This window comes from Pyrus communis, chromosome 3 (assembly GCF_963583255.1).
Source record: "Pyrus communis chromosome 3, drPyrComm1.1, whole genome shotgun sequence".
NCBI lineage: Eukaryota > Viridiplantae > Streptophyta > Magnoliopsida > Rosales > Rosaceae > Pyrus > Pyrus communis.
The window spans coordinates 25,174,990-25,190,142 of NC_084805.1; the positions used below are offsets into that span (position 1 = coordinate 25,174,990).

The 15,153-nt window shown below is 37.3% G+C and overlaps 1 protein-coding gene across 1 annotated transcript; it reads left to right on the forward strand.

Annotated features, from left to right (window-relative positions):
- Positions 1–4,668: 4,668 nt before the first annotated feature.
- On the forward strand, positions 4,669–7,145 carry LOC137729151 (protein kinase PINOID-like). Its single transcript, XM_068467997.1, has 2 exons — positions 4,669–5,785; positions 6,035–7,145. The coding sequence occupies exons 1-2, from the start codon at positions 5,205–5,207 to the stop codon at positions 6,837–6,839; spliced, it is 1,386 nt and encodes a 461-aa protein (XP_068324098.1). The 5' UTR covers positions 4,669–5,204; the 3' UTR covers positions 6,840–7,145.
- Positions 7,146–15,153: the final 8,008 nt, after the last annotated feature.

Genomic DNA, 15,153 nt, shown 5'->3' on the forward strand with positions numbered 1-15,153 from the left:
GTTACCATTTAGGGTTGTCGACAATGTGCATGCTCTCTTCTATTCAAGTTTGAATTCTCATATTTATAAGTTGAAGTACGTAGATCAGAACATCTTCTTTTTTTTCAAATCTACCATTGTATTCAAGTGACTAAACAGTTAAAGTCTGGTTCTAATAATCTAATAATTATTTGGTGGTTCGAGTTAACAAGCCAACATTAAATGTGGGTTTTTGGTTTGCACTTTTGGAGTGTCAAGGCTCAAATGCAAGAACAATCCCACTTGCTGCACTTTTTGCTGGCCTTTTCCAGAAAGTAGGGTTTCCATGCAGACATCATGGGGCCCTTTTCATCATCTTCCTCTCAATCTACTTCTCCAAAAGTGTGAACTAATATATTTCAATATGAAATAAATCTAATAATCTAAAATAATCATGTAGGCTTTTAAGAGTCTTGTTCTTTTCAAAGGAAGGGACCCAGCAGAGAGCACCTCCCAATCAATCAGCCTCGAACAGTTGCAACCCATCTCCCTCTTTTGCTTCCAATCCTGCTGACATGTCATGCTTTCACTGTTTTTTTAGGCCATGTAGAATTGTAGCATCGATCTGATCTGTCTCCTTCTTGCTGGTTAGTCTGCTTCAACCTCCTAATCAAATTCAAAAGACATTTGAAGGTGCACATGGAGTTGATTAACTAAACCCAACATGCATGCAATCCGCTACAACTTATAACCTCGTGACAGACTTGACTGCAACAAGGTGTATATATAAATTGTTATGTATATTTATCTCTTTCTTCACATGATGCAAGAAACAATGTTAATTAATTAGATTTTAGCCCACATCGTCGAAGATTCAATGTAGTTTATTGCAAACGAACCTTTATTTGCTAATAGTAATTGTCCACTATCCTCAGAAATTTCATGTCCTTGTTGCTGCGCCATGCCAGTGTAAAAGAGCATCTTCAACTGCAATGAATCACTGCCATCTTTTCAAGTTTTAACCCATCTAAGCATCATACGCCATAATTTGGCATTTTCCTGTCATACTTTTGATATCAGTTTTACTTTAATCTCTTGATTATTTATTTTTCCAGAGGTTGTGACTTCACTATTTATTCCACTATTTACGCTTGGACACTTATAATGGTCAAGAGAGTTTACTAATGAATTCGATGTTCAAATCTCTTTCTTTCGGTATCACTTGTGTTAAAACATGACATATTAAGCAAAGTCACTTGTCGTTTCAAATATGATTATTTTTTGGCGTACTAAAATTAGGCTTTGATTACAATACTTACATGTAATTAATACAATACATCTCAACTATGACCTTAGATGCATAGGCAAATACTCTTAACTAACAAAGCTAGTCAATCAAATACTGCGATATTATTTGATCAATCAAATTAACTTGGTGTCTCTAGTACCGACGAGCAATCATTTAGCATTGGAAACTATTTGACACTTCGGTTTGGAAATGCTCCATTGATCAATGACATTAACCTTTAGAATGACATATGATTTTCAAGAATTCAAATTCTCAAATCAACCATTAAAAATATAAACATTTGAAAATTCTACTACAGCCGACATCTGTAGGATGCAGCCAATGAGTAGATAACTGGAGTAGAATTCTTTCTCCTTCAAATTCAGTCTCTTCTTATTTGAACGGTTACGATTATGTTATGTCAACATCTTGTGTTTACTTCTGTATGAGAAAAAATAAAAATAAAAAAAACAAAGAGAAAAGTGAGAAAGGAGGGAAGGAGAGGGAAGGGGAGGGAAGGGGAGAGGAGAGAATCCTCAATTAATGTATTTTACTACTATCATTATTAGTTTTCAATACTAACATACAAACATATATATATATATATATATGGGGTAATGGTGAAAAAGGAAAGAAATTTACTTGGAATGAGTTTACCGTTTATGTGGCACTCTCGTCCAATATGTCATATTATGTGTAAATTTTTTTTTTTAAAAAACATAGTATTATAGCACGGAAACGTCAAATGATGCTGAATTCCCATACAAGTTGCTTTCGTGAAAGAGAGAAATGAACCAAAACAAGCCATGCGGCCGGCACAGTGGGCCATCAACAATTTAAGAGCGTAGAAATGCGTCCTTTTAACTCAAGATATTGGTAACAAAAACGCTAGGCTGAAGAACGATACACGTTTTCTTCGGAATCTCATGCAGATACGTACCAGACATGGTGTGGCTTGGAATTCAAAACCAAAACTCGACATATTGAGAGGAATGATCATCATCTCCTTCATCAAGTTGGTACCTTCTTGGCCCGCTCCGTACAATAACTCCTCTGCAACTCCTACCCCTCCATTATTTTCAGTAGGGGTAGCATTCACGTCGCGTCATGTTCAATCGTGTTTTTTATTTGGATTCAACTTCTGTTTTAATTGTATTTTGACAAATGCCTTGACGATAGCAACTCGACGTGTTTCTCAATCGTATCGTGTTCAGATAAGGTAATTATGCGAACATTTTGTTTCAAATGATTTGCATTTGTTTTTGTAAATGTGAATCGGTCGATCGTATGGTCGATATCATTGACATTGTATTCTTCGACGTTATAGTTATCGATGAGGGTTAGGAAAGTGCAACTAGGAAAATTTTGAACATACCATAGACAATAATTTTAACCATTACATGAGACGCGTTCACACTTTCCTCTTAGAATATAGTTAAATACTTACAGTTGAATCTGCAATCTACGTCATACATTATTGTACGCAAAAAATCTCATACACACTTTAGGTTTGAAACATGAAATCAAAGCATGTATGTATTTGTACTTTAATTTCTCTCTTAATTAGTTTCCAAATCCGTTTTTTTCCTTTTTAATCTTCACAGCCGAAACTTCTGAACACTTAACTCACGCACATCAAGGATCAGCATATCTTTCCCGGACATTTCATGAGCTGACTGTTACGGTCATCAACAGGGGCACTTCCGACATTTTACAGTGAAACCGCTCGCGCAGTAACTTCCCGGCGCTACGGGGCGGAACAGCAAAGACCACCATTCCTGCACGTGCATGTACTCTTATTTCCTCACTCCCAAAAAGTTCATAAATTTTGATGTGTCACCAATAAGAAATAAGCACATTAATCAATACTTAAGTAATATTTCAATCATTAATTAACTTCCATGTCGTTTAATTTACAAGCCTACTTGTATTCCTCTCTTGGGAGTGAGCTCAATATTGCAAATAATGTATCTTATTCATACAATTCTATAATCGGACTTGTTCAAAATTTTAATCTTCATTAAAAGATCATTCTTACCAAAAATTATTTCAATTGGAGATTGTTTAGTCATTTACATGTATTGAGCAAATCGACAGAGTAGGTACTAAGTAACATATTCATGATAAACTGTCCATTTGATTAATACTTTTAGATGATTAAACAATCTCCAATTTGAACGATCTTTTGTATGAGTGATTTTCAAATGAAGATTAATCAATTCAACGGTTCCAATCGTTAATTTCACTCGGTCAGGATATGTTATTTGCAAATAGAAAAATATGTGCATCCCCACATTAGGGAGTGCAAGTATTATCCAATATCTATAAATATCGAAAACATAAGCATGGAGCCAAAAATAATCAAGAGACGACACATGGATTTTTGGGTAAAAATGATAAAATTACCTTCGAGGCACATCGGAATTCCTATGCGCGAGCAATGGACAATCATCCCTCAATCAAGTCAAAAGTGCCCAAATAGGTATTTATTTATAACCTATTTCATCCATCCCTCATCATATATTCTCCACAAGGTAGCCCCTAAATCATTCTTTTTTTATTATATTAATTAGCTAATTAATTGATTAATTATTCAATTAATTTGCTAATTAAACACAAACCATGAACTTCACTCACAAAACCATCCAAGTGGCCGGCCACACCCCTATATAATTCCCCTTATTCTCTCCAAAACTCAATTCCAATTCTCTTGCTAAATTCTCAAAATTCTCGAAACACTTTGCTCTCAAATTTCTAACTTTGGCATAAGAGGTTTTTCGACCAAAGCCAACCACCCCCCCCCAAAAATCAACATGGGCCCATGAGGCTCTTAGCCTTGACCTAAGTTGTTATTTGTTTTGTAGGTGCAATTTTGTCCAAGAATAAGGAGGAAGAAATTTGCATCCACAATAAGTCACACGAACTCTTTCACGTATTTAATAAAGATAAACGACATAATTGATATGTTCCATTTTCAATGGAATGACTTATAAGAGCATCTTCAACATCTTCAAAGAAGATGTCAAAAAATTCACATCAGCAATAACGGTAATAAAAGATATCCCTAGTCTTTTCCAATCAAAATGCCAATTTCTATGTGACATGACATGAAAAGGCAGTAGAGAAAGTTGCTGTCAAATTTGATAGCAGCTTCAAATCTATTTTTAGTAATTAATAAATGCTTTTCATAATTTTAATACTTTTCTTTGGTTTCAAAATACTAATTACAAAAATAAAAAGTAAATAATGTAATAAATAATGTTTAAATTTGACATATCAGTTAAATAAAAAAATTTATAAAAAAATTAATATGCGATATAAGCTTTCAAATTTAAATTTTATGTTTAAATGTTGACATTTCATTTAAAGATAGTTTAAGAACCCTTTTCCCGTGTGACACACTCCCATAAAGTTACCGTTTTACCACGGTCTTACATTACTGCCTAGCATAAATACCCCAACTACCTTCCTACTCTCAAACCTCAAAACAGAGTAGTGTCTTCAGCAAACCAGCTCCTCAAACCAAAACCCCTCTCTCTCTCTCTCTCTCTCTCTCTCTCTCTCTAGGTTTCATACTTTTCGAGTATAAACCCTAATTCTGAGGCCCTTCCTGAAAAAGCCTGCTGCTGCGTTTAACCCTCGCGTTCAAAGCACTCACTTTCTGCAGACGTACGGAGGTCCATTAATGGCGTCGCTGCTCCATTTGAAGCTTCAAAGTCATAAGCTTTGACCTAACCACAAACACAAAGCTTTTTCCAAGTTCTCTGTATTAAAATCACCTTTGCCCACCACAGAAATTCCCCAGGAATCTTCCATTTTCTTCTTCGTATCCGATTCGCCGAAAACAGTTCCTTCCATTAATTCCTCCGCGGAATTTATGTGTAAAGCTCTCCGCTTGTTCATTTTTTCCCATAGGAAATTTTGGATTGTGTATCCATAAAAACGTTTCATTTCTAAAATGTTAGAGCGTGATTCGGATGGTGAAGCAGTAAACTCGAGTCACAGTTCAATGAGCAGTGAAAGCTGCAGCAGTTTCAGCCGCCTTTCTTTCGACGCCGCCACCACCACCACCACCACCACATCCGACCTCGCGGCAGAGACATTATGCCTCAAGCCTCACCGCTCCTCTGACTTCGCCTACTCCGCCATTCGCTCCAAAAAAACTGCCCTCACTTTCCGCGACTTCCACCTCCACCGCCGCATCGGCGCCGGCGACATCGGCACCGTCTACCTCTGCACCCTCAGAAGTAGCGACTCTCCAAGTCCGGCCGATCAGGATCGCGAGTCTTCGTCTTCCTCGTGCCTTTACGCCATGAAAGTCGTCGACAAGGAGGCTCTGGCGCTGAAGAAGAAGGAGCAGAGAGCCGAGATGGAGAGAAAGATCCTCAAAATGCTCGACCACCCGTTCTTGCCTACTCTCTACGCCGAGTTCGAAGCCTCCCATTTCTCCTGCATCGTCATGGAGTACTGCTCCGGCGGCGACCTCCACTCCCTCCGCCACAAACAGCCTCACAAACGCTTCTCCCTCAACTCCGCAAGGTACATTTTTGAATATTCCTTCAATAATTTAAAAAAATAAAAAATGACCGCCATTTTTTTTTTTTTTTTTGTATTTTGTATTTTTGTTTTCTTGTGAATACATCACTCAGATTAGATCATGAGATGTTCTAATCTTGTCTGCTTTATCTCTCCGCTAAGTCGCCTTCAATCATATTCTTTGGTGCTAAAATTTGTTTAACTCGGATGAGTCGACTCGGTTTAACTCGGTTTTTTTGTCCTTATCTGCAGGTTCTACGCTGCCGAGGTTCTCGTGGCGTTAGAATACCTCCACATGCTGGGAATCATTTACAGGGACCTAAAACCCGAGAACGTGCTGGTCAGATCGGACGGTCACATCATGCTCTCAGACTTTGACCTCTCAATGTGCTCGGACGCAATCCCAGCCGTTGAATCACCCGACTCGTATCCCGACTCCGCAGCCTTTTCGACCCCATCGCGCACCCGCCCGCACCAGACCGTAGCTCTCACCCCCTTCTCCTGCCTCTCCAACCGGCTGTTCCGGTCGCGCAAGGTCCAGACCCTCTCCCCCAACCGGCTATTCGTCGCCGAACCGGTCGCAGCCAGGTCACAGTCCTTCGTCGGGACCCACGAGTACGTGACCCCAGAAGTCGCCTCCGGTGGGTCCCACGGAAACGCCGTCGACTGGTGGGCCTTTGGCATTTTCCTCTATGAGTTGATCTACGGGCACACGCCGTTCGCGGCCCCATCGAACGAGACCACCCTGCGTAACATTGTGAAAAAACCTCTAACATTCCCCACCTCCACGCCTTCTAGCGCGCTTGAGGGCCACGCTCGGGACCTCATTTCCGCGTTCCTCAACAAGGACCCGGACCGGCGGCTTGGGTCGAAGCGCGGAGCCGCTGACGTCAAGAAGCATCCGTTCTTCAAGGGCATCAACTTGGCGTTGGTACGGTCGATCACGCCGCCGATGATCCCGGGTTTGATAAGAAGGCAAAACACGACGCCGTATAACCAGGCCAAGAGCGAGGATGGACGAAATAACAGACAATCGACGGCGTTCGATTACTTCTAAGAAGCAACGGCGGGATGTGCGCCACGCGTTGAGACAGTCCTGCCAGATTTTGTTACTGGCCGGTGACAGTTGTGTATATTCGAGCTGTCTTTTGTTTCCTATTTTTTTTTTTAGTTTTCATATATTTAGGTAAATATCTGGCAATATGAATAAAAGAGCCGCATTGCGACGGTGGTATTGTACACGTAGGTGAGTGTAGGTGTACAAGGCAAGTAGGAGCCTAGAATATTTTCTGAATTTGTCTGATTCAGAAGTTAAGAACTTGCATCAACATCTCACTTTCAATTCAAACATGAGTTTGATTCACACTCCATGTTCTGAGAAATAACCATCAAAAAAGAGGAAAAAATGGGATTTGCTGAAGGGTTGAGGGAATTAGTATATACTGAGAAGCTTGAATGCAAAGACTCAAATTCTAGGCCTACATTCATAACTCAAAGGCTGAGGAATGAATAAACTAAAAGAGAATTACCAGATACAAAAGAATCGAGGAGTGCAAAAAAGGCTGAGGTGAATAATATGGATGACGTTTCCATAATTGATGGTCGCGGATTTTTTGTCCCTAAATTCATGCTTTTTCGTGTCTCTTCTCTCATTTATCAACACATCATACTACTTAACTTTATTCTTAACAGAAATGCTAGCTAAATTCGTTGATAGGATTTTTACCACATGCAAAAGTAAGAATAAAAATACTTCAAAATATTTGTTAGAAGATAAAGTAATTATAATATAAACATCTCAAATAATGTCGTTCTTCACATAGATACAACGAATAATTTCATTCGAAATCTAACTAATCGTGGCCGGACATTTGTGGCTTTGAAGTTGACTGATGTGAGTGCAGTGGGAGATGCATGTGTGGATCTCAGAACATAAATTATTACACAATATTATCTAATTCGTCATTGATGAACACTCAACCAAAGAGACCGTGTTGCTTACTTCGATAAGTGCGGAAGGATGCGAAGGCGGTGAGTGGGAGTCGGGGTTTGACGCCGATGGTGGTGGGTGATCATGAGATTATTCAGGCGAGAGAGAGAGAGAAACGTGGGGAGGTGTCAGCAGCAGCGAGTTCGATGGTTGATGCCAATGGTGGGGTGCGTAGGACTTTGGTGGCTGCTGGTTTATTTATTTAATTTTAGTATTTACTTTTTAATTATTAAAATCTAACGAAATTAAAACAAAAGTTAAGTAGTATGACACGTGTAAAAAAATGATAAAAGAGACGCGAAGGAGAAACGAATTTGAGAATAGCAGATTTGTGACTATAATGACAAGACGCGAAGGAGAAACGAATTTGAGAATAGCAGATTTGTGACTATAATGACAATGCGTGTTTATCATGTTTGTCAAATTTTGATGATCGATTGAGTTACGTCATAATGCAGCCGACACAAGATTATTTCCAATTTCTTTTAAAAAAAAAACATGTAACTTTATCTGGAAGATGAGAAGCTTTGTTTACAGTCAAAATTCCAAAGAACATTTGACTATTTTACATGCAATTAGCACTATCTCTAATAAGTGGAACTTGATCTGTGTAAAATATGCGAAAGTCGTACCCGATGAAGAAAAATGCACGCTTTGAATTCCACAATCTCCAATTAAGTTCCAATTTCCTACTTTTTCCTTTCCACAATGTCAGAATTTTATTACTTTTTCACCGCCAACTTAAGTACTGCTTTGACATGAATTCTGATATAGTTTATGGCAACAAGGTCCAAGGTCGGTTCATTTGTTTATATATAGAAAAGAAGCAAATATGTTATTAAGCAAGGACGGAGGCAACTAAGATCTGCTGGGGGTAGCTGCCCCACTATGTTTACATAACTCTACACAATCAAGACGCATCAACTTGATCGAAGCAAAGAAAAGCAATAAAATTGCGGAAGAAATTTTACTATCATGAATTTTTTTTTTTCGAGTTTGGAAGTTAAAGTCGCCCTTGTTAAAGAAGGTTTCTAGGTCCGTCCCAGTTGTTAAGGCATTTGTTCATTTTGCTGGTTTCAAAGGTTTTGTGAATGTTCGTTATTATTTGTTACGCATTATTATTTTATGTAACCAAGATTCAAACCCTACCGAGTGACTCATCATCAAGCTTCCTAAACCTACTACACAAAGAGAGCATCCCGGACCTACTCTCTTCTCAACTTAAATAACATATCATACGGCATATAATAATTTCAATCTACTATTATTTTATGTAATCAAGACTCAAACTCCATATCCTAAACTACCATAAAGTTTACACCAACCACAACTCCTTCTTTTGTTAGAAATTATAAGTTGCGCGTAGTTAAAAATTCTTCTATACGTCGAGAAAAAAGTTATTGGTTGAACGTAACAAATAAGCTTTTTAACCAAAATGGTCATCGAGATTGGCATAAACTCTTCATTTTGGTCCATAAGATTTAAAATCGAGAGAAATTGTTTCTAAGATTGTTCATCGTCAATTATTTTGGTTATTCTGTAAATATTTTTTTGTTAAATTGATGATGATTTTGTTAAATCAATCCCTCAACTTAAACTCGTGATCACTTTAATTTAACGGAACTTCACAGAAGAACCAAAATGATTCATGACTTCTATTGGTTTTATATTTAAGAGACTAATATAAAGAGTTGTATAAATTTCAAAGATCATTTTGATCAAATAACCTAATAAATATATGATCAATTACACGTAAGAATTATTCCTCCTCTGGACAGATTCTGGCAAACAATTGAATATGAGTGTTCTAGAACGATGAAGATATACTCTCGCCTACAAAAGTAATATTAGAAAAGTTTTATTAAACTTGTCGAGCTAAAAAACAAAAAGAGAAGAAGCATCATTGGGCGAATAACTAACTAAACGGACGTGATCAGATGCGCCGCGTAGACACTAGATACCGGAAACAAAGCATCATAAACTTGAACATCCAACGGTTCAGATTGTGGTTCCTAGTGGATCTTTCAATAAATGAGTACTTAATCTCGTTTATCGTATGGTTAGGCCATTTCCAACCGATAGCTGGTCAAATGGCTCGTTTTAACCCCCTGATCCTCCAAGATATTAATATTTTAATGAACAGTACAAGATCGTATTTGCTTCCGTCTCCAACCGAGGGTCAAAGGGCCATAGGGCCAAACATAATTTATTATTTAAATTTAAAAACTACAACAACTTAAATTCAAATCCAACAACTTAAATTTAAAAGCTACAACGATAACTAGCCTAAAAAAATAAAAAAAAGTAGAACTTAAATTTAATGAATGGTTTAGGTATTTATAGGAATTTTTTTTAAGAATTAAAAAAAAAAAAGGCCCAAAATACCAAAAAAAAAAAGAAAAAAGAAAAAAATTTGAATACAACGGCTAGCTGACTAGCCGTTGTATTCTAATTTTTTTTAAGCAATCCTGTTGGTTATAACTGACAGGAATATATTTAATTTTTAAATTAAATATATTCCTGTCCGTTATAACCGACATGATTGCTCTATTTTCTGGCCAACCTTGGGCTGGCTGCATGTAGCCAACCCTCCTGCTCTCTAGCCCTCTCCGATTCCGTGGGGCCTCTTAGATTCTACAGCCCTCTGGCCTAGCTCTCGGTTGGAGATGGTTTTCGGGCTATTTTCGACCCTCTAGCTCTCTGGACTCTTCAGTTGGAGATAACCTTATTTGATTTTTTTTTATTTGAAATTAAACATAAATAGTACCTGACGATATACAATGAACGGTTAAAATATATAATCCTTAATATCCCACAAAGTGAATGTGGAGAAAAGTCATTTTCCCTTAATTATATCTAGGGGTGGGCACGGTGCGATTCGGTGCGGTTCCACCCCTAAATTGGAACCGGAACCGAAATATATTAACGGTTCGATTCGGTGCGGTTCCACTTAAATTTATGACTAGAACATTACGGTTCGGTCTACACCGGTTCCGATTCGGTTCTTGCCGGTTTACGGTTCCTAATAATAAATTATTTGAACACCAAATCATTATGCATTCAAATACATCTTCTAAAACTGATTACATAAAGTTGCATACAACACATCTTTTTTAATGCAAATGTCTTTAGTAGTGGCACCAAGTCAACAAAAAGAGACAACTAAAATACATATGCACTGGTCAATCAGTCAACAAACAAAAAAATGATGAAACAAATTGCAAGTTTTCAGACTTCAGAGAGCAAGCAAGAAGCAGCAGCTCCTGTACACAATTTTTCAACCTATTTTTCAACCTATTATACCATGACATGTGTGTGTATATATAATTTATTTATTTATTATTAATAAAACGGTTTGGTTCGGTTCGGCCGGTTCTTGGTCATTCGAAACCGGAACCGGAACCGGTTTGAACGGTTCGGTTCGGTTTTTCACTCAAAGTTGACTTTTCCGGTCAACACGGTTTTTTTCGATTTTTTTTCTTACGGTTCGATGCGATTTTACGGTTTGACGGTTTTTATGCCCACCCCTAATTATATCAGCTGTGAACCCCGCTTAACCGATCTAATGCGGTCAACATGATAGGACGGTGGTGAATTGCGCTAGTGTATTAATTCACTTGTGAGACGTTGAATAGGACGTTTTGTGGGCCTAGTCGAGTCGGAAAAGCCCATTAACTTATTAGTCCATTAGCCCATGGAAAACCATGGGATTGTCCATGTGACCACCTGCCAACCTGGCAGCCCTACCAACTAATAAAAGATCTGTCCCTTCTTTGGTCGCAACCAAAACAAACATTAATTGGAAAAAAAAACACCAAATCAAATCAAAATCAGACGTATGGTATATACCCCAAGATGCTTTGCTAAACCAATGAAATACTTACACGTGTCCTGATTTCATGCTGGCCACGAGGCGGTTGTTCTCATACAAAGTTGGGGCATGAGCAGGGGTAGCCCTGTCTATTTAGGGGGAAAGGGATCATTTTCGAATACATTCCACCAAATTCATCAATTCGAACTTTTGAAATTTAATTTAACTGTTAAAGTTATTATAATTTTTAAAAATAACTTTTATTTTGAACCGTTAGATCAAATTTCAAAGATCCCAAAAGAACCCTTTCCTATTTAGGGGGCCATAGCGAAATTTAAAATAGGTCCTTGCCGGATCTAACGGCGGCAAACTCTCTTGTCACTGGCCATCGTACTCCTTCCTCCCTCCTCTATTTCTCTTTGGCTCTCTTTCTTCTCGGTTCCTTTCTCTTTCCTGATCTCCATCTATATTTTTTTAATGTATAGTACTGAAGTCTCAATAAAATCAATGGAATTGCTCAGTTACGAACTGATCCATCTGTCTTTGGTCTGTCACAAAATAATAGCATAAAGAACAAAGCCTCATAAAGTTTACATGGAAAGAAAACTAAAGGTGTTTTGTTCAAGAACTTCCAAGTTTCGAAGAATTTTGGCAGATAAAAAGTTAGATAAGAGGAATTAAAAAATTGAGAGAGAGGAAAAAAAGCAAAAGAGCAGTTGTTTCTTAGCAGAAAAATGGTACGCAAACGTCGTAATTTAATTTTGTGACTTTATTCTAATGGGTAACAAAATCTTTTTGTGGCTGCAAAAAATAAGGGTCCATAGGCAGTCGCACTCCTAGCCCTTGGCCAAGGCCAGCCTTGGGCATAAGCATGACTCCTCACCTTTATTTGCTTCGTACAATGTTGGTTATTTAATTTTTAAGTAATTTTATAACTTTAGATTAATCTTCTTAAATCATTTAACGCAAATCTGATTATATTGATGTATGTTATGCACTGAGGTACTTTTAAATTTTAATTTCCAACTTAATACTAAAAACAACATCATGGCAGAAGCACAAAGAAATAAGAGCCAAACTACTCATAAGTTGTGTATATGCACAGATGTATATCGTTTGATGAAGAGTTATGAGATCCATTCCATTAACGAGTGATAACCACACTCAGGTGCGAGCTACCATGACAACTGACTTGTATCTGAAAAAAAAAAAAAAATTGAACTTAATTTAGTAGTAATACAAATCATGATAATGTAGTTGAAACAAGAGACATGCTTGTTTAAACAAGATATTCAAAATGAGTGGTGTGAAGGCTGATAGCTAGCTAGGTGTGTAGTTTTATGATTATCTTCATGATAGCTAGCTAGAGAGATGGATTGAAATGGGAGAAATGCTAAAGAGTTTTTCTAAAAAATTGAACCCTTTACGGATCATCTGCCATCATGTTTTTAGCACAATATTTTATTGTATAAGCATGAGAATTAACGTTAAACTGTGAGATAACAAAAAGTCTATAAAAATCATACTTATAATTGTCTTTCCGAAAACAGCATCGTGAATTGGGTAAAGTAACCACTAAAATAGTGTGTAGAAAGTATATAAAATAGAGATTACATTTATGGGTAATAGAGATTTGGGTAACACTTTCTTTGGATGGAACAGTTGTTTCAATGGGGCCGACTGGATAATCATCTAGAAATGTTAAAAACTTTGACCTTGATTCAAATTTTTTTATTAGAAATGATCAAAACTAATGTCAACAACTAGTTGTTCATCCAGTAATTTTATAATCAAGGGAAATTATGGGATTAAGTGCAAAATTTAGGGTCTGTCGACCACTTGAGAGAGAAAGAGAGGGAGAAAATGCCAGTTGAGATATGATGTTTGGGAAACAAAATTGCCAGCTTCCTCAGCATATATTAAATGGTATGGGCCAACTATGAAACCGTGAACGTCTTCACCTAACATGCAAACTAAATTATTATTGCGCATATTTTGGGAAAAACATTCATCACTACACACCTCTTTGAATTGATTGTGATCGGTTTAATTTCATTACGTTATTATCTGATTTTGAACCACTCATTTCTCATGCAATTTATTTTGTGTTAAAATAAAAGGAAATTGTTATTAGCACTCCAAATATTTCATTCTACATTCCTGACAAATATATTTTTCTTTCTACTTATAAAAAGTTTGAAGTGTAAAATGAGATTTTTGGAATGCGAATAACAATTCCTAAGTAATATTGCTCTAGTATAAAATAAAATGATATTCGAAAAGTCTCATTTGTTCATAAAAAATGATTTTTCCACTTATTTTTTACGTTACACTACTCTCATTTCTTGTCTTTAAATATAATAATTGAAAGGGAAAATTAAGAGAAATTAAGTTTTAGACAGAAGTACCTTAAGGTGATATAAAAAGCACTCGCTTTGTTTATAAATAAAATGTTAAGAAGATCAAATTTTTAAATGATATGATGTGGTGGTTGATGATTTGATTTATTTTTTATAAACCGGCACATCATGTACCCAATAAAAAATAATCTAAAATTTAGTCTCTACAACATCACCCTTTGTTCATATTTAGTGAAAGATTAGTGTTAAAAATTTGTATTATTATACAGGCATTTTTAATTGTTTAATTCGTTAATCATGAACAAGATCTATATAGACATATAGACTCGGGGATCCATATCCGATCGAAAAAGTATTAACAGAAGAGCAAGAATCGGAATTGATAGATATATTCTTCGAAACAAAGCATCCCAAACGTCAACGACAGGATACTTACGCGGAACCTGGTGATTGGCTGAAAGCCTGAAAGTAACATGGAGTGTCATGTCAGATCATTGCCGTACGAATCCGGGTCAAGACAGTGATGAGGTTTGCGTAAGAAGAGCGTAAGATCAGAGACTCCCGAGTCCCTGGCGTGTCCCACCGGTCCGAGAGAAGAAATGGCAATCCCCCACTGGTGGCTCAGCCTCTTGCTGCCCTGACACGGCGTCGCACGCTCGACTGACTGGTTGTGGTTGGCCGTTTCGAAAAAGGGTCGGGAAGACAAGAGGGTCACGTGAGGTGAGCATGCCCCGTAACTTGTGACATGCAAGAGCACCGATTGAATGCTCCCGACGAACCCCAGTCCCTCTAGGCTCCCCAGTCCCAGTCTCAGCGTAGGGTTAGGGTTATTAAACTAGGAGATTTCGTGATCATGTCCGTGGATTGTAAATCGTGAGGTCAGTTTTCGTTAAGTGTTATTTATATTTAATTTTAAATTTAAATTTAAATAATTTCTAACTGCACGATATACAATAAAAGAACATAATCACGAGATCTCTCGGATACTCGGGAAAAGAATCCGGCTAGGATCCTTTTCCCTTAAACTATGTTCTTATGTCAGTTAAACACTATTCATTTTGCAAAGAAAGTATAATTATTTTAAGAATTATCATTTATGGTTTTTTGAATTCATAGGCCTATTCTCTGTGTTATGGCCTGCACGCTGCACCCTGTGCTATCAACGTTTAATTTGTTTTAGGTCGAAAAAAAAGTTTAATTTTTACATAAT